This window comes from Drosophila persimilis, unplaced genomic scaffold, assembly GCF_003286085.1.
Source record: "Drosophila persimilis strain 14011-0111.01,24,50 unplaced genomic scaffold, DperRS2 tig00000124-arrow-pilon, whole genome shotgun sequence".
NCBI classification, from domain to species: Eukaryota; Metazoa; Arthropoda; class Insecta; order Diptera; family Drosophilidae; genus Drosophila; species Drosophila persimilis.
This window is the reverse complement of record NW_020825294.1, coordinates 940,408-966,633: the sequence shown is the minus strand read 5'-3', so window position 1 is coordinate 966,633 and position 26,226 is coordinate 940,408. Positions and strand designations below refer to the sequence as shown.

Below are 26,226 nucleotides of genomic sequence, written 5' to 3'. Positions count from 1 at the left end.
TTTGGATTGGCTCATCCGTAGAATACTCGGTATTCCTGAAGCCATAATTCTGCTATCCGGCGGCCTATCGGGGCGTGGCATGTCTCTCCGTGATCGGGAGAGTCCTGCCAATCGACTGCCATCGGAAAAAAGGACATCAATTTTTTCCCGATTTTCGCAAAAATCATGATGGTTACATCATTAAATTTGCTAAAAATCAACATCATTTTCAAAGTCGAGATTTTGATGCCGTTCGTCAGTCTGGATCCTCACAGTCCTGGGAGGGTTGGTCCTGCGTCGATCTGGCCGTATTTACCCTAGATATAGCCTTTCGAAGATTTGGATTTGCTCATCCGTAGAATACTGGGTTTTCCTGAAGCCATAATTCTGCTATCCGGCGGCCTATCGGGGCGTGGCATGTCTCTCCGTGATCGGGAGAGTCCTGCCTCACAGTCCTGGGAGAGTTGGTCCTGCGTCGATCTGGCCCTATTTACCCTAGATATAGCCTTTCGAAGATTTGGATTTGCTCATCCGTAGAATACTGGGTTTTCCTGAAGCCATAATTCTGCTATCCGGCGGCCTATCGGGGCGTGGCATGTCTCTCCGTGATCGGGAGAGTCCTGCCAATCGACTGCCATCGGAAAAAAGGACATCAATTTTTTCCCGATTTTCGCAAAAAATCATGATGGTTACATCATTAAATTTGCTAAAAATCGACATCATTTTCCAAGTCGAGATTTTGATGCCGTTCGTCAGTCTGGATCCTCACAGTCCTGGGAGGGTTGGTCCTGCGTCGATCTGGCCGTATTTACCCTAGATATAGCCTTTCGAAGATTTGGATTTGCTCATCCGTAGAATACTGGGTTTTCCTGAAGCCATAATTCTGCTATCCGGCGGCCTATCGGGGCGTGGCATGTCTCTCCGTGATCGGGAGAGTCCTGCCTCACAGTCCTGGGAGAGTTGGTCCTGCGTCGATCTGGCCCTATTTACCCTAGATATAGCCTTTCGAAGATTTGGATTTGCTCATCCGTAGAATACTGGGTTTTCCTGAAGCCATAATTCTGCTATCCGGCGGCCTATCGGGGCGTGGCATGTCTCTCCGTGATCGGGAGAGTCCTGCCAATCGACTGCCATCGGAAAAAAGGACATCAATTTTTTCCCGATTTTCGCAAAAAATCATGATGGTTACATCATTAAATTTGCTAAAAATCGACATCATTTTCCAAGTCGAGATTTTGATGCCGTTCGTCAGTCTGGATCCTCACAGTCCTGGGAGGGTTGGTCCTGCGTCGATCTGGCCGTATTTACCCTAGATATAGCCTTTCGAAGATTTGGATTTGCTCATCCGTAGAATACTGGGTTTTCCTGAAGCCATAATTCTGCTATCCGGCGGCCTATCGGGGCGTGGCATGTCTCTCCGTGATCGGGAGAGTCCTGCCAATCGACTGCCATCGGAAAAAAGGACATCAATTTTTTCCCGATTTTCGCAAAAATCATGATGGTTACATCATTAAATTTGCTAAAAATCAACATCATTTTCAAAGTCGAGATTTTGATGCCGTTCGTCAGTCTGGATCCTCACAGTCCTGGGAGGGTTGGTCCTGCGTCGATCTGGCCGTATTTACCCTAGATATAGCCTTTCGAAGATTTGGATTTGCTCATCCGTAGAATACTGGGTTTTCCTGAAGCCATAATTCTGCTATCCGGCGGCCTATCGGGGCGTGGCATGTCTCTCCGTGATCGGGAGAGTCCTGCCAATCGACTGCCATCGGAAAAAAGGACATCAATTTTTTCCCGATTTTCGCAAAAAATCATGATGGTTACATCATTAAATTTGCTAAAAATCGACATCATTTTCCAAGTCGAGATTTTGATGCCGTTCGTCAGTCTGGATCCTCACAGTCCTGGGAGGGTTGGTCCTGCGCCGATCTGGCCCTATTTTTCTGAGATATGGCCTTTCGAAGATTTGGATTGGCTCATCCGTAGAATACTCGGTATTCCTGAAGCTATAATTCTGCTATCCGGCGGCCTATCGGGGCGTGGCATGTCTCTCCGTGATCGGGAGAGTCCTGCCTCACAGTCCTGGGAGAGTTGGTCCTGCGTCGATCTGGCCCTATTTACCCTAGATATAGCCTTTCGAAGATTTGGATTTGCTCATCCGTAGAATACTGGGTTTTCCTGAAGCCATAATTCTGCTATCCGGCGGCCTATCGGGGCGTGGCATGTCTCTCCGTGATCGGGAGAGTCCTGCCTCACAGTCCTGGGAGAGTTGGTCCTGCGTCGATCTGGCCCTATTTTTCTGAGATATGGCCTTTCGAAGATTTGGATTGGCTCATCCGTAGAATACTGGGTTTTCCTGTGGGCTATAAATCTGCTATCCGGCGGTCTATCGGGGCGTGGCATGTCTCTCCGTGATCGGGAGAGTCCTGCCAATCGACTGCCATCGGAAAAAAGGACATCAATTTTTTCCCGATTTTCGCAAAAAATCATGATGGTTACATCATTAAATTTGCTAAAAATCGACATCATTTTCCAAGTCGAGATTTTGATGCCGTTCGTCAGTCTGGATCCTCACAGTCCTGGGAGGGTTGGTCCTGCGTCGATCTGGCCGTATTTACCCTAGATATAGCCTTTCGAAGATTTGGATTTGCTCATCCGTAGAATACTGGGTTTTCCTGAAGCCATAATTCTGCTATCCGGCGGCCTATCGGGGCGTGGCATGTCTCTCCGTGATCGGGAGAGTCCTGCCAATCGACTGCCATCGGAAAAAAGGACATCAATTTTTTCCCGATTTTCGCAAAAAATCATGATGGTTACATCATTAAATTTGCTAAAAATCGACATCATTTTCCAAGTCGAGATTTTGATGCCGTTCGTCAGTCTGGATCCTCACAGTCCTGGGAGGGTTGGTCCTGCGCCGATCTGGCCCTATTTTTCTGAGATATGGCCTTTCGAAGATTTGGATTGGCTCATCCGTAGAATACTCGGTATTCCTGAAGCCATAATTCTGCTATCCGGCGGCCTATCGGGGCGTGGCATGTCTCTCCGTGATCGGGAGAGTCCTGCCTCACAGTCCTGGGAGAGTTGGTCCTGCGTCGATCTGGCCCTATTTACCCTAGATATAGCCTTTCGAAGATTTGGATTTGCTCATCCGTAGAATACTGGGTTTTCCTGAAGCCATAATTCTGCTATCCGGCGGCCTATCGGGGCGTGGCATGTCTCTCCGTGATCGGGAGAGTCCTGCCTCACAGTCCTGGGAGAGTTGGTCCTGCGTCGATCTGGCCCTATTTTTCTGAGATATGGCCTTTCGAAGATTTGGATTGGCTCATCCGTAGAATACTGGGTTTTCCTGTGGGCTATAAATCTGCTATCCGGCGGCCTATCGGGGCGTGGCATGTCTCTCCGTGATCGGGAGAGTCCTGCCAATCGACTGCCATCGGAAAAAAGGACATCAATTTTTTCCCGATTTTCGCAAAAAATCATGATGGTTACATCATTAAATTTGCTAAAAATCGACATCATTTTCCAAGTCGAGATTTTGATGCCGTTCGTCAGTCTGGATCCTCACAGTCCTGGGAGGGTTGGTCCTGCGTCGATCTGGCCGTATTTACCCTAGATATAGCCTTTCGAAGATTTGGATTTGCTCATCCGTAGAATACTGGGTTTTCCTGAAGCCATAATTCTGCTATCCGGCGGCCTATCGGGGCGTGGCATGTCTCTCCGTGATCGGGAGAGTCCTGCCAATCAACTGCCATCGGAAAAAAGGACATCAATTTTTTCCCGATTTTCGCAAAAAATCATGATGGTTACATCATTAAATTTGCTAAAAATCAACATCATTTTCAAAGTCGAGATTTTGATGCCGTTCGACAGTCTGGATCCTCACAGTCCTGGGAGAGTTGGTCCGGCGTCGATCTGGCCCTATTTTTCTGAGATATGGCCTTTCGAAGATTTGGATTGGCTCATCCGTAGAATACTGGGTTTTCCTGAAGCCATAATTCTGCTATCCGGCGGCCTATCGGGGCGTGGCATGTCTCTCCGTGATCGGGAGAGTCCTGCCAATTGACTGCCATCGGAAAAAAGGACATCAATTTTTTCCCGATTTTCGCAAAAAATCATGATGGTTACATCATTAAATTTGCTAAAAATCAACATCATTTTCAAAGTCGAGATTTTGATGCCGTTCGTCAGTCTGGATCCTCACAGTCCTGGGAGAGTTGGTCCTGCGTCGATCTGGCCGTATTTACCCTAGATATAGCCTTTCGAAGATTTGGATTTGCTCATCCGTAGAATACTGGGTTTTCCTGAAGCCATAATTCTGCTATCCGGCGGCCTATCGGGGAGTGGCATGTCTCTCCGTGATCGGGAGAGTCCTGCCAATCGACTGCCATCGGAAAAAAGGACATCAATTTTTTCCCGATTTTCGCAAAAAATCATGATGGTTACATCATTAAATTTGCTAAAAATCAACATCATTTTCAAAGTCGAGATTTTGATGCCGTTCGACAGTCTGGATCCTCACAGTCCTGGGAGAGTTGGTCCTGCGTCGATCTGGCCCTATTTTTCTGAGATATGGCCTTTCGAAGATTTGGATTGGCTCATCCGTAGAATACTGGGTTTTCCTGTGGGCTATAAATCTGCTATCCGGCGGCCTATCGGGGCGTGGCATGTCTCTCCGTGATCGGGAGAGTCCTGCCAATCGACTGCCATCGGAAAAAAGGACATCAATTTTTTCCCGATTTTCGCAAAAAATCATGATGGTTACATCATTAAATTTGCTAAAAATCGACATCATTTTCCAAGTCGAGATTTTGATGCCGTTCGTCAGTCTGGATCCTCACAGTCCTGGGAGGGTTGGTCCTGCGCCGATCTGGCCCTATTTTTCTGAGATATGGCCTTTCGAAGATTTGGATTGGCTCATCCGTAGAATACTGGGTTTTCCTGTGGGCTATAAATCTGCTATCCGGCGGCCTATCGGGGCGTGGCATGTCTCTCCGTGATCGGGAGAGTCCTGCCAATCGACTGCCATCGGAAAAAAGGACATCAATTTTTTCCCGATTTTCGCAAAAAATCATGATGGTTACATCATTAAATTTGCTAAAAATCGACATCATTTTCCAAGTCGAGATTTTGATGCCGTTCGTCAGTCTGGATCCTCACAGTCCTGGGAGGGTTGGTCCTGCGCCGATCTGGCCCTATTTTTCTGAGATATGGCCTTTCGAAGATTTGGATTGGCTCATCCGTAGAATACTGGGTTTTCCTGTAGGCTATAAATCTGCTATCCGGCGGCCTATCGGGGCGTGTCATGTCTCTCTGTGATCGGGGGGCCTACAGGGTTCACCTACCCCCCTGCATTGACGAGGGCAGATCACCTAAGCTAGAGGATTTCGATCGGTGCTTAAAAGGAAGCCCACTAACTGAAAGCTGGAAAAGTTGAAATTTCACTGTCTACACTGAAAGGACTGAATTGCCACCCACGCTCTGGACAGCCTCTGATCGAAGGCCCTCGCTGTGTAGGCCCGAGGCCGTAATTCGCAATCTGTTGGTCTTACGGTTCAGGGTTACTTGCCATATATTACGTAGAGGGGAGAGAGAACCGCAAAAACCCTTTTTGTCAGTGCCAGACCAATTCATTTGTTCATAATTTGCGGTCGACAGCAGCTGGAGCGAGAGGGCACTTGTTCGGGCAAAGGATCAGAGGACGAGGACCGACACATTGATTTCTGATTTAAAAGTTTAGATTTTTAGCTGCTCCCAAAGTCATGGCAATTATCTTTTGGGTCTGTGCCACTGTATTTTTTATTTTGCTTGCGGTTTTTCTGGGCCACAACCAGATGCTTGATGTTTTCTCCGGCTCCGGCTGTGCCTCTGACTCTTGCTCTGTCTCTGGCTCAGACACTTTTGCTATTGGCCATGCGGTGGTTTCTTGAGCGAATTTCATGCCAATCACGCTAATAACTGTGTCACTGGAGCGTTTCTAAGCCGGCCCTCCGGTGGCCTCCTCACTAAACAATGACCAAATGTGGCCCCCAAAAACGTGTTCGGTGGCCAATTAGAGATCGAGGGGGCCCCAGAACCACAATGACTTACTTTCTCTACTCTTATTCCTATCCTATTTCTACATTCTTATTTCTACAATGACAATCTGTGCGACGTTTTCAATCTGTTTTCCTTTTTGTTGGCAAATTTCAAAGTCACGCTCGAGTTTTCGCTCTAAGAGGCTTAGCTGCTGCTGCTCGAAGCAGTTGGCAAACGACAGTTGGACAGACGACTTTAATTAGCAGCTCATCAAAGATGAAGTTATTCAAATTAATTACACCGAAACGGCAAACCTACCAATTGGCTTAGACCTGTCTGCCCTCCCATCGTATCAAGTGCCGCGCGGGGAAGCATTTGCAATTATTTTATCCGCATAAGTGAGCAAAAAACAAATAACTTAGGAAACAAACATGTTTTCTGATGTGTTGGAGAGGTTCTGGGAGGGTACGTGGAGCAAAGAAATCTATAAAACTCAGGAATTTGTAGTAAAGACATTTTATAACTCTAACTCCACATATCATATGAGAAAGACAGAATCCACAGTCTCAGACATACATAGAATTCCCCCCGCAGTCAATCTCTGGATCGTACTCCTACAGATGTATCCCAACCAACCCAAAAGATCCGACAACGATGTGTAAATCGATTCGATCGTTTGGTGCCCGTCGATCGCTGATGCCTGAATGCTGATGATGATGATGATGTTGATGATGATTTGGTGATTTTCTTTATTATTATTACTGTTTTTAACCAACTTCTTATTACAACGAGTTTTTAGTTATTTCAGTTTGCTTTTTCATCGATTTATTTTTTCTTACTTTACTTTACTTCACTTCTCTGTGTCTGTGTGCTTCTCTCGTGTTTTCTTTCGTGGAGCACTCGAGAGGTGTTGAAGACCTGGCGGTGTCAGATAAAAGGCGCTACAAAATTGCTTTCTACCCGCCGCGCGTCTCCGCATCAGCAACAGCGAGAAAGATATGGTTAAAAAGAGATGGCAACCAGAGAGGGAAAGAGCCAGCAGAGATGGTCTGTACGAGAGATTCCAGACATCAATTCATTTGGCTGTGGACTGCGGAATATTTAAAAGTAAAAAAAGAGAGGGCTTGGGGGGAAACTACCGTTTGGCAATCAAAAACGCCATGGAGCACATGATGATGATGTGGATGATGTAGATATGATGGTAAAAAAAGTAGGAGTAAGGCGTTAATTGCTCATTATTGGGCACACTTCATGTCACACACGGCAGAAACTTATACGCTGATTGAGTTGTCCAAGCCGACTGATGATAATGATGATAATAATAATGATGATGATGATGATGGTGATGATGACGCACTCCTCCAGTTACCTTTCTTTCTTTCGATGTATCCCACCTTCGCCACGAAACTGTGAAACTCCCTTAACACGTCGTTTTCTGTTCAAGTACTAAATTACATAGTTTTTCAAGTGGAAAAACTCAAGAAATTAAGTTTTGGCTGCTTCTGCTTCTGCTGCTTGCTGCTTGCTGCTGATGCTTTTGTTAATTGTAGGTTGTGGATCTGCTGGACAGAGGCTGCTTTTGCTGCTGTTGGGGTCTGCATTTGGCTGGTGGACGTCAGCTCACGTCCGGGGCCTAGATGGATGGATGGATGGTCCACTGACCATGCGCAGCTGCGTTTTGTGGCGGTGAAAAATCTAAGTCCCTCCGCCTGACTCAAGTTTGACTTTAATTGCTCTTGACAGTCATCACTGTCGGGCAACGGCGGCAACTGTGGGCATAGCCGGGCCGCCGCCGTGCCTCCCTATCATCATCATCATCATCGCCATCAGACGTTTGCCAATCTGCTGCCCCAATCAACATGCGCTTGTCAAACCAGACCTGGCTCTGTAGCTCTGTGGCTCTCTGGCTTTCTGGCCGTAGTTGTTGGTTGGTTTACAGACCAACTTGACTCTTGGCTCCTCTTGCTTCTCTTGCCTAATATGGCCGCCATTTTGCAGAGTCATCTCTGTTAATGGCGGCTCCGGCTCTGGCTCTAACTCTGTCGTCGCCTTCGGTTAACTTGGCTCTGACTTTTGGACTCTTCAACCGGGGCTAGGGGCAAACCAAGGGGCGGTTCTCTTAGGCAGATGTATAATTAAATGAAAATTCGGAAATTAACATTTAATGCTCATGAACATATGCATAACTGCAATATTTTCTTATTTCAAAAGTCTTGTATATTCAATTTGCATTAATACACATTTTTCAGGGAGAATTCTTTTCTTTGGCCTTCAATTTTCATTCAATTATTCAATTTAAAACTATTTCTAAAAGTTCGAAATTATGTACTCTGAAATTCCATTCGCAAAGAAATTCAAAAATAATTCCTTAAAAGAGTTGTCTAAATTTTTCTTACAAAATTGTTGCAAATATTTTGATACCTTTCCAAATAATATTAGGTTGCCAAAACTGCTTGCAAAATTTGCCACTCATTGTCAGTCAAACTAACTGTTAACTAAAATATAAATCGCTACTAGTTTGGGGGGCTATTTGACAAATAGGCTCAGATTACGGACATCATTGATAGGGCAACATCTGAAGAAGCTCAAATGATGTGGCTTTATATACAATACATATATACAATACATATTTATTTATTTAAATCGCAGTTAAATATTTCTGTAAATGCTGAAAAGCATTTAAACTTTTTAGTTAATGTTTGCTAATTTGTCAAGCCATTTTTTGTTTCGTTTCGCTAAAGTTTCTATAGACGAGTATGGTTTTTTCTTTATTTTTTTGTGGTTGAAAAATCACCTATTGATATGCTTTTCCCATACGCTTCGTTAATTGTGTGCCTCATTCTTTTACGGGGCGTAAATTAATAATTTTTGTGATTTCGGAAATTTATGCACATTTTTGTGTGTATGATTTATGATTATTAATGTATGCTTCACAAACCGTTACAGTTTTTTTTATATTATTATTTTTCACTATTCTCTTTGTTCTGTTTTTGTTGTTACGGTTGTTATTGTTTTTGGTTGACAATTATTTTAGGTTTTAAAAATTGTTAATTTTTGTTTCGTAATTAATTTTTGCACATTTGTTGTTGTGCTCACAGACAATGGGCTTACGCATACTTAGAAAAAATAAAGCAAAATGAATGGGAAAATAAACACAGTTCGTGCCAGAAAAATATTGGAATTGTGGAGGTTGGTTGAGGAAAGGAATATACTAAATGAAATGTTGTCAAATTTCAATGATTAAAAAACCAATTACTAAACAAAATCTAATGAGGGCTAAAATGAATTAAATAATCCATATATTGCAAGTAATAGAAATATAGTAGAAACTGTATCCTGTTGAAATTTCATTTTAAGTATTTATTTTCAAACAAAATACAAATAAATATTTAAGTATAGTGTTGCTTTGTTAAATTTACATACAAATTAATAAAATTCAGATTTTTATTTTTATTTAAAAAACATACAGTAGTCACGGTCTCTGATGGATACTAAATTCTAGACCTGTTTTAATCGATCGATATCCAGGCGAACCTGTGCAGAGCTCGCGATTTTCCCTTCACTTGTAACAATATCATTGATCTTTGATCGAAATTTACTCACAAAACCTTCACTCATATTGGCACACTGCTACTGCCACCCTTGACCACGGCCCATTTGGGCCGCCAACTTCCGTTTTTGGCACGATCGATGGGTGGAACACCTGCTCAAGTCACGTAGTATCTCTCCTCTTGCCAAACTTTCAACAACAACAACAAAAAATAGAAAAAAAGAGAATTGTATACAACAAAAATGATAACCGTTCACGCCGCATAAATTGATGATTGTGGCTGTGGGGAAGCATTCGCTTGAGCTTGGATCGGATCGGATCGGAGCTGGCAAACGTCCCAATCAAATATTCAAATTTTGTATATTTTTTCTTAGACCGCGATCCCAGCCCAGCCGTTCATAACTTCATCTTTGGAAATGAATCGATGAAATATGTACCAAAACGAACGATGAGCGGCGCGGCGTGGCGTGGCGAACGGCGACAGTTAGTTGCTGTCGGTCCCGTCCCCTCCTCACATATATTTGCTGGTCAACTTGTTACTGTCAAAATAAGCGGGGAGGGATCTCTGAGCTGGAGAACGGATCTGGGAGGGGATCGCAATGGGCTGCCTAATACCCCATAAATAATCGCCTGGGACTGGGACTTGGACTGGGCCGCATAGCAGTCGCTCAGCGAAACTGTAGCGCACAAAAACAAATGTCCACTGACAATGGGAGTCCAGGTCCCAACTACTGGCCGTTCAGAGGGATCCCCACGTGTGGTGCAGCACTACGTGAGGGAAGCCCATTGTCACTCTCCGGCGGGGTATGGGGCCCTGGGGAATGTTGGAGCAGAAGTGCCATCGTGATAACTTCATAACTTAACGCATTTGAATAATTTTGTATGTGCATTTCAATTTCTTGTGTGTGTGTGTGTTTTGTCGCAATGGAAATGAGTCTGGGATCCCTATAGAGGGGGGTTATATGTACATATATTGACAGCGACTAATGTTATTGTTTGGAAAGAGGCTGTAATTTTTTATCGGCTAAGAGATCTGAAATTAAAACAGAACCGAATCTTATCAAACGGAAGAGTTGTAACCCATGAATACACTGTAAATACTGCTCGCACATCCAGTAAACGTTTTAGAATCCAAAGTATCCATCATCACTACATCGATCTTCAAATAAAAACTAGTTTCAAAATGTCTTTCAATACTGTTTGGGTAATGCTTTTAGATGGAGAAAGAATTTGCATGTCCAGAAGGAATATCTGTATTAAATTAATAGGTAGTAAATTTGAAATTCAGTTCCAGTTCCTTTCCTAAAAATTTCTTATATGTAGCTTTCATTTTGTTTAAAATGGATGCACCATTTTCAGACAATTTACATAAAGTCTTATCGGCATATCCGAGTATGTTGTTTTATGCATCTGATAAACCGTTGACAGCTGATCTGTTAGGTCAAGTGCTGTTGAGTCGTATATAACTTTTATGGTCACTTTTATGGATCTTATCAGATGAAAGGGGAAACCCATCAGATAGAGGCCAACAACTTAATTTTCTCGCCTCGAAATGAAAATGTAGCCAGGTTTATGGTTGGAAATAAATCAATGGGTGCTGTCCAGCCACAAACAACGATGGGTCAAAAGGGAAGAGATCATGGCATCATGGGCTAACGGTAATAGAGCGAGAGTGTGATTGAGGTTGAGATGGAGCTAGAGACGGATGGCTGCTTCATTTAAATTTACAAGAGGCAAACCACCTCAGACATCAACTACTTAACGCAGCCATTACACGATCGATGATGATGCCGGGGAGATGTTGGATGCGGACCTGGCTGAGGTATGCTGGGGACTTTGGTTACTTCATTACCGCACTCCAGACCCAACAGCTTGTCTTCCCCCCGTCCCCTCGCCTGCTCACATGCTTCAACAGCTACTCAATAGTATGTGTGTGTGTGGGTCTGCATCGACATCAGGCATCAGGCATCGGTGTCGTTTCATTTTTCCAACATTCGTGCACTAATGACACTTTAATAAATCATTCGAAAGGTGAGACATCGAGTGCAAGTTAAAGTTGATGATGTTCGTCCCAAAAGGAAGGCACAGAGAAGAGAAACAAACAAAAAAACAAAATGAAAAATGCGGTTACCTTCGGTCGGACTTACAGATATACATACATATCTTAGTCGAAAGGATATGTCATAGGATCAATAGTTATGTTAATTTTCTGTCAATGAAGTAACCAATGAGGAATTGAGCAGCCATGGCCCATGGGTAATGTGATATCATGGCCCGAAAAAGAACACTCGTTATAGAGAGAAATATTAAAAATATCAAATGTATGACTAATCGCTTGTATGCAAATATTTGTGAATTTTATTTGAGTCTTATATGCAAAAGCCTAGTTTAAAATAAGCCCGAAATCATCATTATCTCGTCGATCAAATCGATTCGTTTTAGAGCTGTCCATTAAGGGTCAAGTGGTTGATTTATTCCATTCATTCTATTACCATTCCGCCCTTCTAATATGAGATCTATACTCATATCTAATTATGCATACTCCGAATGGAGATTTCTTCTAGCTTCTGGCGCGACGAGACAATGGCCGCATAGCTCCAAAAAAGCCAAAACACGACAAAACAACGCGAGAGAAGGCAGTCCCCAAAAGTCGACTTATTTACGAAATTAACATTTTCTCGTTGACATCTTATTAATACTTCACACCTTTTTTTCTTCGGCTTTAAAATCGATTGTTATTTTATGAAAATTAGTCAACGCGTCCAAGACAAAAAAAAAAAAACAACGAGAAAAAGAGTGGAGAAAAAGAGTCAAAGGCCAGATATCCGACATTAGACATCAGACGATTCTCTCCGGATAACTAGCTACACAAAAATGAAGACAAGAACTAACCGAAAAACCAGAGAGACAGGATGGGAATGGGGATTGGTTACCGTGGCTATGAATCGTTAATATTATTTTAATAATAATTTTTGAGGGGTTGCTGCTTTATTTAGAATTCCACTCATTTGGCGCTTAGCTTAGTCTCTCGAGTTGTTTAAATTTTAATTAGTTAATGTGTGCTGCTGCTGCTGTGCTGCTTATTATATATTCGAATATAAATAAATATTAAATTAGGCGTCACTAACATCCAAATATTAATAATGTACGCGAACAACAAGCGTAGCCGAAAACCGAAACGATTTATGCATAATCCTAATTCTCTGGTGTGTGGTGTGGTGTAAGGTGGTTCTCGGGCGACAAATTAAATATTCACATAAAATATATTAAAAATTGATCGTAAATTGTATACCAAAAACTGGAAAAACTCACACATACTGTGTGCTTTTTATGGTTCATGGATATTAAATTTCGATTTTCGTTTATTTTTATATATTTTTTAATCTTTCCTTAATGAAGTGTAGGTAGGATATTGTAATTGAATTTAATAATTCATTAATGTGTGTCATAATTAATTTATCAAATGAGTAAATGAACAGGAATAAAGGAAATTTTATTTTTCTCAAATAAGTTTGCTTTAGACTCAAATCAGGCTTCAGATTAAATTTTATAGCATTTTTTTATAATGCATTCATTGCTTATAAAATAGATCATGCCATTTCAATAATCTTTTGAGTCCATTGATCCACCGATTCCAAACATTTAGTCTTCAAAAATTCTTTGAGCTCTGGCCAGAAATTCTCTACAAGTAAAAGCGATATGTACACTTACAAATTATTTAGTTTAACCAAAGTTTACGTAAAGCACAGTATTATTTAACCCTCCACTAAGCAACACGTGGGAGTGGCTTTAGCCTGTCCTGTGACCAATTTAGGACTATGTGGTTTGAGTTGGAGCCCCCATAAATCAGCTTTCGGCCGGCTGAGAAACCAAAATCATATTTAATTTATTTTAGGCAAATGATTTGGCACAAATCGGCAGGGCCCTGTACCGTCCCTGGACCCGGCCCGAAGGGGTCAGAGGGTGCATTGGGAGGGGACTCGCTTTAAATGGACATGACTGTGAATATTTTGTGGCATTGAAAGGCATTTGTCATATACGTGCAGCGGGTTTTTGTTTTGTAGGGGAGTAGAGGAGTCTCCGGAACCGGGGGACCCCGAAAAGAATTCCCCCCGCTCGGCGTGGCAGACACGAAATTACCATGCAAAGTGCTACATCATCGGTGGCAGGGGTGCAACGACTAACTGCCTGGCTCGTTAATGTCCTCTCGTACCCATCGTTGCTGTCCTTGCCTGTGTCCTTCTTGTTCCCTCTCCTCTCGAAATGTTTTGTATCTGTGACTAATGCGCACACCTGAAACGTTGCAGGATGCGCACAGGTGCAGGCTTTGGTATAGGGAACGGGACCGGTACCGGGACCGGGTGTGGGACTACTCGAATCAGCAGGCAGCCTCGTGGCCAGGGTCGGAAAGCGGAACATTAACGCCAGTCTGTCTGCTGCATTGCCTTCGGGGCCTGATCGATATATTCCGATTAATCAGTCAACTTCTGTCGCCTCGAAAAAACCCTCCCTCCCGCCACATCTTGGACATCCAGCCGAGTCGAAGGTGTGAAAGATTTTACGATTCTGCCTCCTCGGGTTCCTTTCGCTAGAAACTGCACACATCCCCCGTGGTGTGGAGCCGCTGGAATCGTGTTGTGTGTCCTAAAAGCCAGGACCAGGACCCACCTGGTGTGGGAAACTACTTTGTCACAGGAACCTTTGCAAAATATTCAATATTTTCCTTAAATTCCCATGCACTCGAATTTCTTTTCTGAATTTTCCCATTTGAAATATTTTCTCAGGTGGCGGTTTTGCTAAAAAATTTTAATCGAATTTTTCGTAATATGTCCAGTCGTAGTTAACTAATTTAATAAGAATTAAAAGTACGCTCTATATATATCATATATATGTATATATATATGTATCTATTATATCTACGGCAGACAACGACGTCGCGCATTCGCGTACGAGCCAAATATTGAATATTCCGCTCATCCGAAAATGCTGATTGATGCTGTGGACAAAAAATGTCCCCATTGTCATGCGCTCAAATGCAAACATTACTCAGATGGTATGTGTTGAACATCAGAAAAAGGGCACCTTTCCAAAATTCAGACACCACCGGAAACATTGAACGGCTCGATTCAATTCATGCCTACAAATGATACAGAAATAGTTCACAATATTGCGACAATGGCTGCCGGATTACCTAGTGTCTAAATATATTGATATACTCGTCTATATATTCTTCTTACTTTCATTCCTTTTTCTCTCCACGAAGTCCTTGTCAGATCTACCTCCAACTGATCTGCCTAGTCGTGGTATTCCATTCCATCTCCTAAATAAATTATTATAGGCCATTCCCCAAACAAAATGGCTGCCCAAAATGGCGCCTTTCGACTGCCATCAGTGCGCTGACCCCAAACATACTCCTGTGCATGTGCATGTTCTCGTGAATGTGTGTGTGTGTGTCCAGTGTGTATACTATTTTTTGCGCTCAAACCCAAACAATATTTTGAGCGTTAAAACCGACAAACAAATAAACAAAGTCACAAGCAGCCGCACCAGTTCAGTACAACAGTTCAGCAGCAGGAACAACAAATATGTGTTGTAATAAATTATGTTTGCTCAAAATTTATGCGTATGTATGTATATGTAGTTACATACACAGATGCATATATGCATGGGCTGTCAATGATGGCTGTATCCCTGTATGGGTGGTGTATGCTTTGGTCCAATATTAATACCTTCATAATTAATGAGCCTCCGTTGCGGCCTCGTGCACAAAATGCATGTGCCACACAGCCGACAGCCGACAGTCAGAGCCAAAAGTCGCCCTACCACCCCCCGAGCTCACGAGAGTGTGTGTGCCTGTGTGTATCTGTGTATTTGCTTATGCATTTTGTGGCTGACAGCATCTGTCATTTGCCATTGGGGGCCGGTGCCGACGCTTTAAGTCAATATCCCAATTCCCCTCGGGCCAGTTACCAGACCAAGTGCTCCGACCCCCTTCCCTCCGTTGCCGTTGACGTGGACGTTGCCTTTCCCGGAATTTCCCTGTGAGTAATTGCGAAAAACCGACCAGAGTAAACACCAACAAATGACAAGAAGATGGACGGAAATATAAGGGTCGCTTAACTGCAATTCGAAAGTGGTTGCTTGATCTGCTTTGGGAATATATTTCCTCGTTTAGCAATTAATTACCAATTAATATAATTAATTTATAGGGAAATGTAGAAGATTCTTCTAGCTGATATTATATATATTCTTTGAGATTGATCATTATAGATATACATACATATGTATACATATATATAAAAGTTTATATACTTTAACCCTGAACTCGAAAATTCGTTATTTAATTAACTTCCATCTGCCAATTCTCTTCTTTCTTTATTTTAAAAAGCGAAAGCCTCCAAATATGATGAATGCCGAGACTCTCCATGAAATTGTTTGGTACTTAATATAGTAGATAAATTGTTGATTCAGCTTGAGAATAAACAGACATGTTTACTTATCAGCTATATATCTCATTCAGGGGTTATTGTAGGACAAAAATTAGTTTCTATTTGGGTATAACCGAATATAAATATAGTACAATATACAACCCTGAACTTGACATACTTTCTATGGAAATAAGGGGTTCTCCTGATATGTACTACTATGCCCTAAAGTATAATTGAAGCCAGCCGTCAATAAGCCACTCAAAAGGAAGCCACAAATATTTAATTAAAAAAAGTAATAGGAAATATGAAATGGAAAATGTGAAAATATGAAAAAGAAAAAAAGAGGTTTCATAATCATCGAGTCAGGCAGCCGTGAACCTTGACAATTATCTTCACACATCCTTCACGAAAGACTGGTGAGAGGGGGGAGGATGGATAAGCCGCTGACAGTCGCTGAGTCCTTGTGTGTGACCTCCTTTTGTGTCATACGATTGCTGCTGCTGCTTCTGCGATTGGGATTGGAAAAGAGACAACGCCTAAGTCCTGAAAGATAACTCGCGTTCAATCATGGTCGCTGAAAAGGAAATGAAAAGCAGACTTTTGCACATACAATAATCGAATAAGCCGCGTATTCATTGCGCGAAAGTAAAGGAGAATAAATCCGTACATATTGTCCGCACAGGCCACGACGAAAGGCCACCACTGACAAGGAGGAGTTGAAGATACAGATAACCAGATACAAAGACTCTCCGCTCTTCAGATACAATTGGCGCTAGATGCAGCAGGCGCGTCCGTTGCTGATGTTGCTCCTGCTGGTGCAGTTGTTGCTGATGCATCAAAAGAAGACAACGAGGATTTGTCTTTTCAATTGCGTCAAGCAGCGGTCCAGAAGGGGTTAGGATATGGAGACGGGGGGGATTTCCGCGCAATCATGGCTTAGGCTCGATTGATATAATAGCCTTATAAGCTGCTGCCCCTGCTGCTCCTCGCCCTTGCTCTCTCTCTCCCTTTCTCTCTCTCTCTCTCTCTCTCATCATCCGCTTAGCAATGATCAAGAGATGCCGTGCATGAGTTTGAGGTCTCGTTACATGATTATTATTGCCAATGGAAATTGCAAGAGCAAAATCAAATTAAAATATACAATTTTAATGACCACTGGGATGACTCTCGGCACTCTCCTGCCTTCTGTGGCCTTTTGTTCTAGGCCAACAGCATTTCGCCAGTTCAGGAGTTTTCAGCGCTCGGTGGCCGGTGGCTCGCTTCGTTGGTTCAATCAGCGATATGACATAATGCGTTTCGGGCGTCACGTAACATTGCGTTGCATTGCAACTGTCTGCCGACGAGACCACCCTTTTTCACCCTTTGGCCCCCTTGTTGGAGAGTGTCTGTGTGTTTTACGTAATTCATTAAAAAAGTTAATTTTTACCATCCGCTCCGTCGGACCGTTGGCCTGATTGTGCACTGATTATGGCCACAGCCGGGCCTTTGCCGCCAAAAGGAGGCGGCGGCCTTATTGGTCCAGGGCTTATGGTCAGATAGTTCAAAACGATTATAAAGCCAGCTACAGGACAACGACAGAGAACACGCAGCACTCTTGGGAGGCATAATTTCACTGCAAAAGATTTAAAACTGGCGATATTCAGGAAATGTTGAAGGCAACGAAGGGGGAGAATCTTAAATGTTAAATTTTATGGGAACTCTTCTAGCTTTGTATGTAGATACAAATATATACAATAAAAAGTTAATGGGGGAAAATGTAGCAGAAGATGAATCTTGAATATTCAGAAGAGAACTTCCACTGCTTAAAGAATCTCTATAGGACCAATCAGCCCTTTTGGATGAGCGGAATTTTTAATATTTGGCTCGTACTAGAATGCATATACTGGGAGACTGATTCAAACCCCACCTTTGACGAATAAGCTTCTCTGTAAAATAGAGCCACACAGATTTCATAAGACTCCACCTCCCCTCTATTATATCTCACATAGGGAAGATTTTTCGAGAATTCCCCTAGAATAATTCTCAATTGATCCCATTTATGTATTTCTTGCATCAAATCAAATCAGTGACCCCTGATGCACCTTTTCGCATGCCTTCTTTTCCCGTCCGTTCTTTTGGGCAACCATAAAGTTATTTTAATTAAATTTCACATCTACGAGTATGCCCACAAATATCCTTTTACCGACAGACAGGGAAAAAGACGGGGAAAGCAAACCGTCAACTACGACCGGAACCCTGACATAAAGCGCAGCCCATTAATCATTCAAATTACCCATACATCATCATTACCCACAGTTCTTGCAGTGCTTCTCTGTGGCACCTTTCTGTCTACATCAAAATGAATCTCATCCTCAACCTCAAACCAACAAAATAAAGAAGGAGGAAAGAAAAATTTCTGAAATTATTCAATGAGGGCGGTCTCAATTAGTTTTAGGCGTTTTTCATGGTCAGGTAGAAGGAAGGTCTTTCGGTTACCTGTTTTTTTGGCCTGGCCAAGTGGAAACTCTTAGACAGTGTGGCGGCAGCGGCGTCTATACAATTTTCCACGAATTGCACTAAGCTGCTAAAAGATGGATGGACTCTGACCAAGCGGATGGACCCGACATGGACCCGAGAGGGCCAGAATAAACGGTGCAGAATCCTATTGGGAAAAAAATCCTTAGTATTCTTTGCACTGTCTCTGTCCCTGCTTGACTATTATCACCTTAATAAATTACTCTTCCAAAACAGCAAGTATCATGCAAATCAAGTCCCCAGAGCGTGGACTCTCCTCAAGTGCGGCTAGTCGTGTAATTCCATATGGAAGTCCCATTGTCTCACTTTCAACGCTAAAGAGCGTTAACTAACCGCAGCGAATGATCAAATATCGAAAATCAATGCCGTAACCATTGTCACCCATAATTAAAATCCACAAAAACCCAAATGCCGCTACTCGAGCGAACGATGGAACCACCATTGAGGGGAAACATGAGGTGGTGTCGCATTCGTCTTTAAAAGGATGTCGCCCGACGGGGCAGAAGGCAGTCAGTCGAGCGGGTCGGGACTGCGGTTGCTGGGAATTCTCTCACGAGTGCCACTCCAGCAGTGGCAGGGGCAGGGGCAGGGGCAGGGGCAGTGGTAGTGATAAGGATATGGGATACAAATTGGAAACACATTTAAATGCCGCACTGCCACTAAAACAAAGTCCCATCCGAGGCAAAAGAAGTTACTTTGTTACTGCCACAGCCAGAGGCAGAGCCAGAAGGGGCGGCAGCGACAGCCCTTACCTTTCCCTACCCCTCTGCAGAGCGGCCTTCCTCCTTGGGCTGTCGGGATTTCCAAGGGGTCGGTCGACCGCAGCTTCCGAAACCTATTTGGGTTAGTTTTCGAGTTTTCTGTTATTGTCGCCGTTCGCTCGTCTCAATGTCAACTGTAAAAATTTCTCAAGCGTAACAAGAAATAAGTTACATGACTTCCAAAACGGAAGTTGGACACCCCAATGGCAAAGGCAATGCCAATGCAGGAATACTCGTACATTCGCATTCGTATCTGTATCTTTTCAGGGTTCGGTTAACCCTGCATTCAACATTTATCTGGTCGGGTCGGGGTTTTTGGTTGTAGTCAGTCCACTTCTTGTAGCAACTTGATTCTTAATTATTGCATTTATGCTGTGCCGACAAATTTGTGGTAATTGAATATTTTGAGCCTCAGTGCTCCTTGAGTTCCAGTCTGGTTTCGGACTGGATTGTTAGGGGCCTGGCTCTGGCGCTGGTCGAGTGATGAAGTCAATGTGCAATTGCCATTTGGTTTGGGACTCAACCACCTTTGTCTCTCTCGGAGTTCATAATTAGTCCGTTGAGTTATAGTTTACTTGGGGTTAGAACTTGTTATCTTCGCTTAGATGGGATTTTTGGGTGATTTTTCTCGACCACCCCGGGGTGCTGGTTATAACCAGATTATGCTTGTCAAAGTCCTAGACTCTCGGACTGACTTTCCAGAGTGGGTTAATAAGGTTATTGAAGAGTTCTCTGGTTAAAGTTTACATACAGTTCAAAAGGCTTTTTGAACGTCTATAAACGGGATGGTAACTCTATCCCTAACCCTCTTCTTTTTTTTTTTGGGGAAAAATCTTACAAATTATTTTCAAATTAATTTACTCTTAGGAAGGTAGGTAAAATTCATTACGAATTCAAATTGTATCTTTTGCTTTAATTGGTTTACTTGTTTGCTATTATTTCAGAGCCCATTTCGCCTCAGGGGCAGGACACAGTTACCATTTCCCGAATCCCAGACTGCCTCACTGCCATTCTCGTGTCGCATTCTCGTGTCAATATTTTCTATCGAGAGTCGTCTGTTGGCTGGAGGGTACAGAGCAGTATGAAAACAAACATGCCTAAAATAACAAATTAGCATAGACCAGTGGGACTGCCAGAGAGTGATGGCAGAGGACGGTAAGACTACAGACTACTAAAACAACAAACACGAGTACTCAGAGAGCCCTAGTGCCTGGGGATGGGCTGACGGTGCAAGCTACCAATTTGGTACACTCACTCGAGAGATCGAGGCCCACTCGTTGGTTGGCTCAAAAGTTACATCAATCACCATCAACACTCCACCAGGCACTCGCGCTCATCGACATCTCGACATCGTACTCAAAATGGCGCGTTTGGGTGTTAATGATGCCGACTTTGAAATTTTACCGACGCGCCCATAAGAGTTTTTTTGCAAAAACTAAATAAGGCAAGTGTCGTTTTCATCATCATCATCGTCAGCGGCATCAGCGTCAGCGACGGGTCACATTCGTCATTGGCAAACAAATGATGGGGACGACGACGCTGACAGATACTTTATGTATATTTTCTTCTTTTTAGCACCGATGTTGAATGATGTGCGAACAAGTTGTAATTATTTCGCATTAAGCCAAGGAACCAAACCGAAAGGAATGGAGCACAGTGGTGATGCTGAAGCCATGGCCCTTGGAAGACCCCAAAGATGTCAATGATGGATGCAGCTCTGGCAAACAGAAACCGAGACCGAGTTAAATAATGACCTTAAAGAATGGGTTGAATACATTCTGTAAGGAATTAATGAATGAATGAAGTATTCTCAAGGCAAAAGATACGCAAATAAACTGATTTGTCATATGAAATATCGAAAGAAATTATCCTTAAATTGAACCAAAAACCAGGTCATTAAGGGACTTGATGGAAATGATTATGTGAAAGTTCCACCACCCTCTAGGCTGGCATTTTCTTTTATCGGGGGGAGAAATCAAACTGCTGCCTGCTGCTGTTGCTGCCACATTTTGTTGCATTTAATTAAGCAAATGCTACCAGTTGATGTTGATGTTGAAGTTTCCCACGTTACGCACTCGTATTCGTATTCCGAAAAGCAGCCTACCACCTACCGCCTACCAAAAAGTCGTTAGTGGAATGTTGCGCCCCCCTCCCGTGCGTCTCGATTTACAGATACTTCCGCATTCTGTCACCGGAAAGGTAAATCACAAGCTGACCACGCAACAAGCGGAATTTTTCATAAGTATTTTCCAACATTTTTACCTTTTTTGGGGGTGAAAATGTGGAATTGGAAAAACGGCGCAGCAACAACCCCCAAAAGGAGGTAGCCACCGCGAGGTAGCGACTCCTCCCCAAGCAAACATTTAATTGCATTCGATATGCGCTTTAGGTGAAAATTTCCCACGATTCCCACGATTTTCGTTTAAGATTTTAATATTTTCTCCTTAAAGGTAAGTAGCTCACGGTCCAGATCATTTGATAAAAAAAGCTGCTGCTGCTGATAATGCTGTTAGAGATGATGTTGATGATGGTGGTGGTGTGGTGGTGGTGGTGTAAGACTCATCATCTCTCCTCCTTCGTGGACTCGTCATCGTTATAATCAACATTTATGGCCGCTGATTGTTTTCGCGACTGACCAGAGAAGGGGTAGGATCGCGTTTCGATGTTGGGGTGGTATATGGTTGGCTTGGGTATCTCAAGAAAGATAGATCGTAGACCCTCTCTCAAAAAGCGTAGTCTGAGATTTGTGTGACTCATAACGAGTTTCGTTTCGACCCGCTTGGACCTTAAGTGGATAGCGGAACGTATTGTTGTAGCGCCACCCTGATCCGTTGCCTGCCACAGCTGCCGCATTGTTCGCTCTTGGACAGTCCAGTCTTCAGTCCTTCTCAATCCCTTACTCTTTCCATAATCCTGTTTCCAGAGAGGACTTCGCAGGGCCTTCGGTTACGGCGGCTTATCAGAAGGCCAGGCCAGGAAAACGAGAGGTAAAGTATACTTTATGTAAATTTTATGTTATAGTTACTTTTTTTTGCCCCCTCCCCTTCCCGTAATCCAGTTTAAATCGATGAGCGAGTATCTTATTAAAGCACCCGGAGGGATGTCATCGAAAGAGGGCTCTTACGATCAAAGATCTTATGCCCTCTATGGCTAAATATACATACGAAATATGGTAAATAGGAAGATCTTTCCCTCAAGGATGTTCTGGACCCTGGGTAATCCATATTTGTACATTCATCAAAATTATTACCAAATTTATTGTAATTATGTTACCGGTTTTCAGATTTTCTAAGCAAATATTGAAAGTAGTTTACATAATTTCACCGAGAATGTTGACTGTTTACCAACCGCGTACTTCATACATTTTTGCACTGCTGCTGAATCAGATGTTCCGCAAAGCAGACCCTGTGTGTCTCGTGTCCATCCCACAATTGTGAGACACGTTGCACCGTCAATTCATCCCTATTTGTATCACTTTTCGGTACTTCCGCCCATTGTGTCTGCCACTGGCGGCACATGCCACACAGCTCCGTTCGAGTGCACAAGACAATGGGAAAGAAATTTCCTACAAAATCAAATAATAACACGATTTACAATAATACTTCGACGATTACTCGAAGCAAAAACTAAGCAATCGCCCAAATGTGGTCGCGAGGAGACTTGCAAGCACCAGACTCCTGCGAAGGCTTGATAATATTCACCCAGCGGACTTGCCCAACAGGAGGTTCCAAGTCGGACCCCAACCCCACGAGAACCAGATTGTTTTTAGTTTTTGTATATCTGTTTATTTTTGAATAATTGTTATGTTAATTGTACAAATTTATTTGATATTGGGTGATGCACAAAATTTGTAAGTACATCATTTTATAATAATTAAATTTTGTTTATATCTTAAAATAAACAACAAAATACTTTATTGGAGTGGATATTAAAATTCAAAAAATTTAAATTAATTTGTAAACCCCGTTTGTTAAAACTTTAAAGTTTTCTTATAATAAGGTACACTCAGGATGGTTGGAATACTGAAACGACAGGGCCAGAACACGCTCGTGCAATATCATATAACAGAAAAAGATGATGACACTAAGAAAGAGATACTCGTGCTTCGGGACATTGAACTGGCGATCGTGTACTATGGTGGCCGTGTATATAATCATTGAAATGGCAAACATGGCAAAGTAATTCCGAACGGCTACCTCAACGCCATCGGCTCCAGTGACATAGGCATTGAAAAAGAACACGATCAACATTATGTTGGCGCAGGCCACAAAGACGCTGAGCACCAGGTCGCCGGGAACAATATACATGGGAAAGTAGGCTCCCCAAAAGATGGAGCACAGCACAACGGCGACAACGATGACTAAAACATAAAAATCGGCCAGATGATTCTGATTGAATGACTGCTCCAGGGCTATGTACCATGTACAGCTCTCCACAATGCCAAATATAATGGCAATATTAATGGGATACTTTCTTCCAAAATCGGTCCATGCCAGAGTGGCTATGGCAAAGAAGGTGCACACCAGCCACCAGCCGTATCGACTTCTGGATAGCGAATCAACATGATAGTCTAACGCTGCAATTATGATCCATTGGGCAAGGCCAATCACAGCGAAAAGAAAGCCCAGTCCATAGATGCGATGGGTATAGGTGATCATCGGATCGGGTGGCATGCCGTATACCAGCGTATCTCTTTTATCCATATTTCTACAGTTATAATATTTTGGAGATGATTTGAATTTTATTTCATGACTTTCCTTAATGAAATAAAATACATTTATATATATATTTGTGATCTCTCTTATTTATAGTACAGATAGTAATATCTAAAAGAAGCCAAACAGAGGACCATTATGATAAAGTATATGAAGATTCCCAAAGAACAACCCAGAGTATCGGGCAGGGGCGAGTATTGCAGACGTCCATTAATGTACTGCGAAGAAAAGGGTATCATCAAGACGACTAAAAAGAACAGAACTGTGGCAAAGATTAGTCCATAAATTCGATCGCCTAGGACCAACATCAGGATGGCAAGTATAATGAGTGTGAGGAAGCACAGTAGATATATACAGCCTGTGCACACGGCATTGGGCAATACAGACGAAGGGCAATGTGCCCCGCATAAATGGAGAATCACCAACAGTACGGCCGCAATCAAAACAGACAGCAGTAATGCCTCAATGATGACAGAGTAGATAAAGTAGCATCCGAATAGAGTCAGGAATATCACCACGGACAGCACCAGTATCCAGTTGCATGGGAACGAGTATCGCGTCTGGGGACAGCAGGACAATATCGTCTGGCACGTAAACGCAATCAATATCCACACAATAGGATGCACTGGGCACTTTTCGCCCACGTCATATTCCGTGGCCGATACAATGATCCAGGGTATCATCGACAGAACACAGAAGACGGCAGCAAAGAAATATACATGACGCCGGAATACAGTCATAATTGCTGGATCGATGATAATTACCACATTCTCCTCTTGCGGTCGTTCTGGCCTTCCGATTTGGTAGCGATATTCATTTTGATTATAAATATTTGCCATTGATGTTACTGCTGCTGTTTTATCGACAAACTTTCAATATACTAATAATTTTGGAATTGACATAAAAGCCCTGGATCCATAGAATTACAGAAGGGAATATAAATCAGAAAGGTTTTGAACTAGATGTTCCGATTTATTCAGATCAGGGATCCCTATCACAGGGACTAGACTTCTTCAGAGGTAACTCCATTTTCAGGATATTCAGAATATCACCTGTATTTGAGAGCTCCTATGTTTCATCTACGACTATCTTCGTCTTCAATCGTTGGCGTCATTTCAGTTGAAACGGTTTCATGCCGCTCCGTCCGAACAGTAAAATACATGAGGCAACAGAAGAACATGACGGATGTGAGGTAAAGCGTTAGAATGCTGACCATTTGATGGATACGTGGAACCACTTGAAAGTACTCTATCCGTCCGTGGCAGAACTGCGCCTGAATTGGTATTGCCACGATCAGCATGATGAACAGAATGCTAACAAAAGCATCCAGCACCTCTATGCTGCCAGTGCACAGCTGAACGGTACCCAGGATTATGAGAGCTACGGTCATGGCCATCATGAAGCCACTAGAGACGACTCCACCCGGCAGGTATTCCACCGGACACATGGCACCCGAAAAGTTAAGCACTAGGACGAGCACAAGAGAGAGAGCGAGTAGAAGCAGCAGGGTCAGGATACTGAAGAAGTGGAGGACGCAACAGACAGCCACAGTTGTACAGAGCCAAACGACAAGAGCCCACATCCAGTTGCAGAGCGTCACATGGGCGATCATGGGCACACAATGCAGCAGCATCATCACAAGGAACACGATTATCACGAGTATGTAGAACGGAAACGGTATGTGCAAATAGATATCCTTTCCATCGCAGCTGGCAACCACAATCCAAACGAGCACGGAAGCGGCTATCAAGGGTATACCGTAGTTGTAGAGATTTGAGATGAACTTGGACATGGCCTCCTCCTCCTCAGAGCGATAGAGCATGCTCCGCCTCGTAAGTCGCGTCGAACGTCTATCTTCTTCTATCTCTGCGGGCATTTTAATGTTTTATCGTACAGGTTTACTATTATATCGATGACAAATAAAACTTGGATATACTGAAAACGAGCTGGAACGTTGGGAGACGCGACAAGGGCCACGGCTCTACTTTTTTACACGGTACTCAGTTGGTATATATTGGAGGTATGATTTATGCAATATTGTCAATATTTTTCAAAAGTAATTACGCGTAAGCCTTGGTATCGGAACCGATAAATGCCTCTCGGTCTTTTGGTATCGCTGTTTGCAAAAGAGAGGATTTGATTTGTTGGTTAGCTCGGGGAAAACGAAGAACCACGAACACTAGTTATGTTTTAATTATAATTAAAGCATTTCGGGTATACTCTTTTAATTTTTTCTGTTTTGTATTGAGCTCACATCAATA

The 26,226-nt window shown here is 43.0% G+C and overlaps 3 protein-coding genes across 3 annotated transcripts; all 3 read right to left on the bottom strand.

Moving 5' to 3' along the window:
• Nucleotides 1-23,225: 23,225 nt before the first annotated feature.
• Nucleotides 23,226-23,953, bottom strand: LOC6593497. Its single transcript, XM_002019124.2, has one exon. The coding sequence runs from the start codon at nucleotides 23,951-23,953 to the stop codon at nucleotides 23,240-23,242; it is 714 nt and encodes a 237-aa protein (XP_002019160.1). The 3' UTR covers nucleotides 23,226-23,239.
• An 81-nt stretch (nucleotides 23,954-24,034) lies between these two features.
• On the bottom strand, nucleotides 24,035-24,805 carry LOC6593498. Its single transcript, XM_002019125.2, has one exon. The coding sequence runs from the start codon at nucleotides 24,802-24,804 to the stop codon at nucleotides 24,052-24,054; it is 753 nt and encodes a 250-aa protein (XP_002019161.1). The 5' UTR covers nucleotide 24,805; the 3' UTR covers nucleotides 24,035-24,051.
• Nucleotides 24,806-25,023: 218 nt separating this feature from the next.
• On the bottom strand, nucleotides 25,024-25,841 carry LOC6593499. Its single transcript, XM_002019126.2, has one exon. The coding sequence runs from the start codon at nucleotides 25,839-25,841 to the stop codon at nucleotides 25,041-25,043; it is 801 nt and encodes a 266-aa protein (XP_002019162.1). The 3' UTR covers nucleotides 25,024-25,040.
• Between the last annotated feature and the right edge of the window lie 385 nt (nucleotides 25,842-26,226).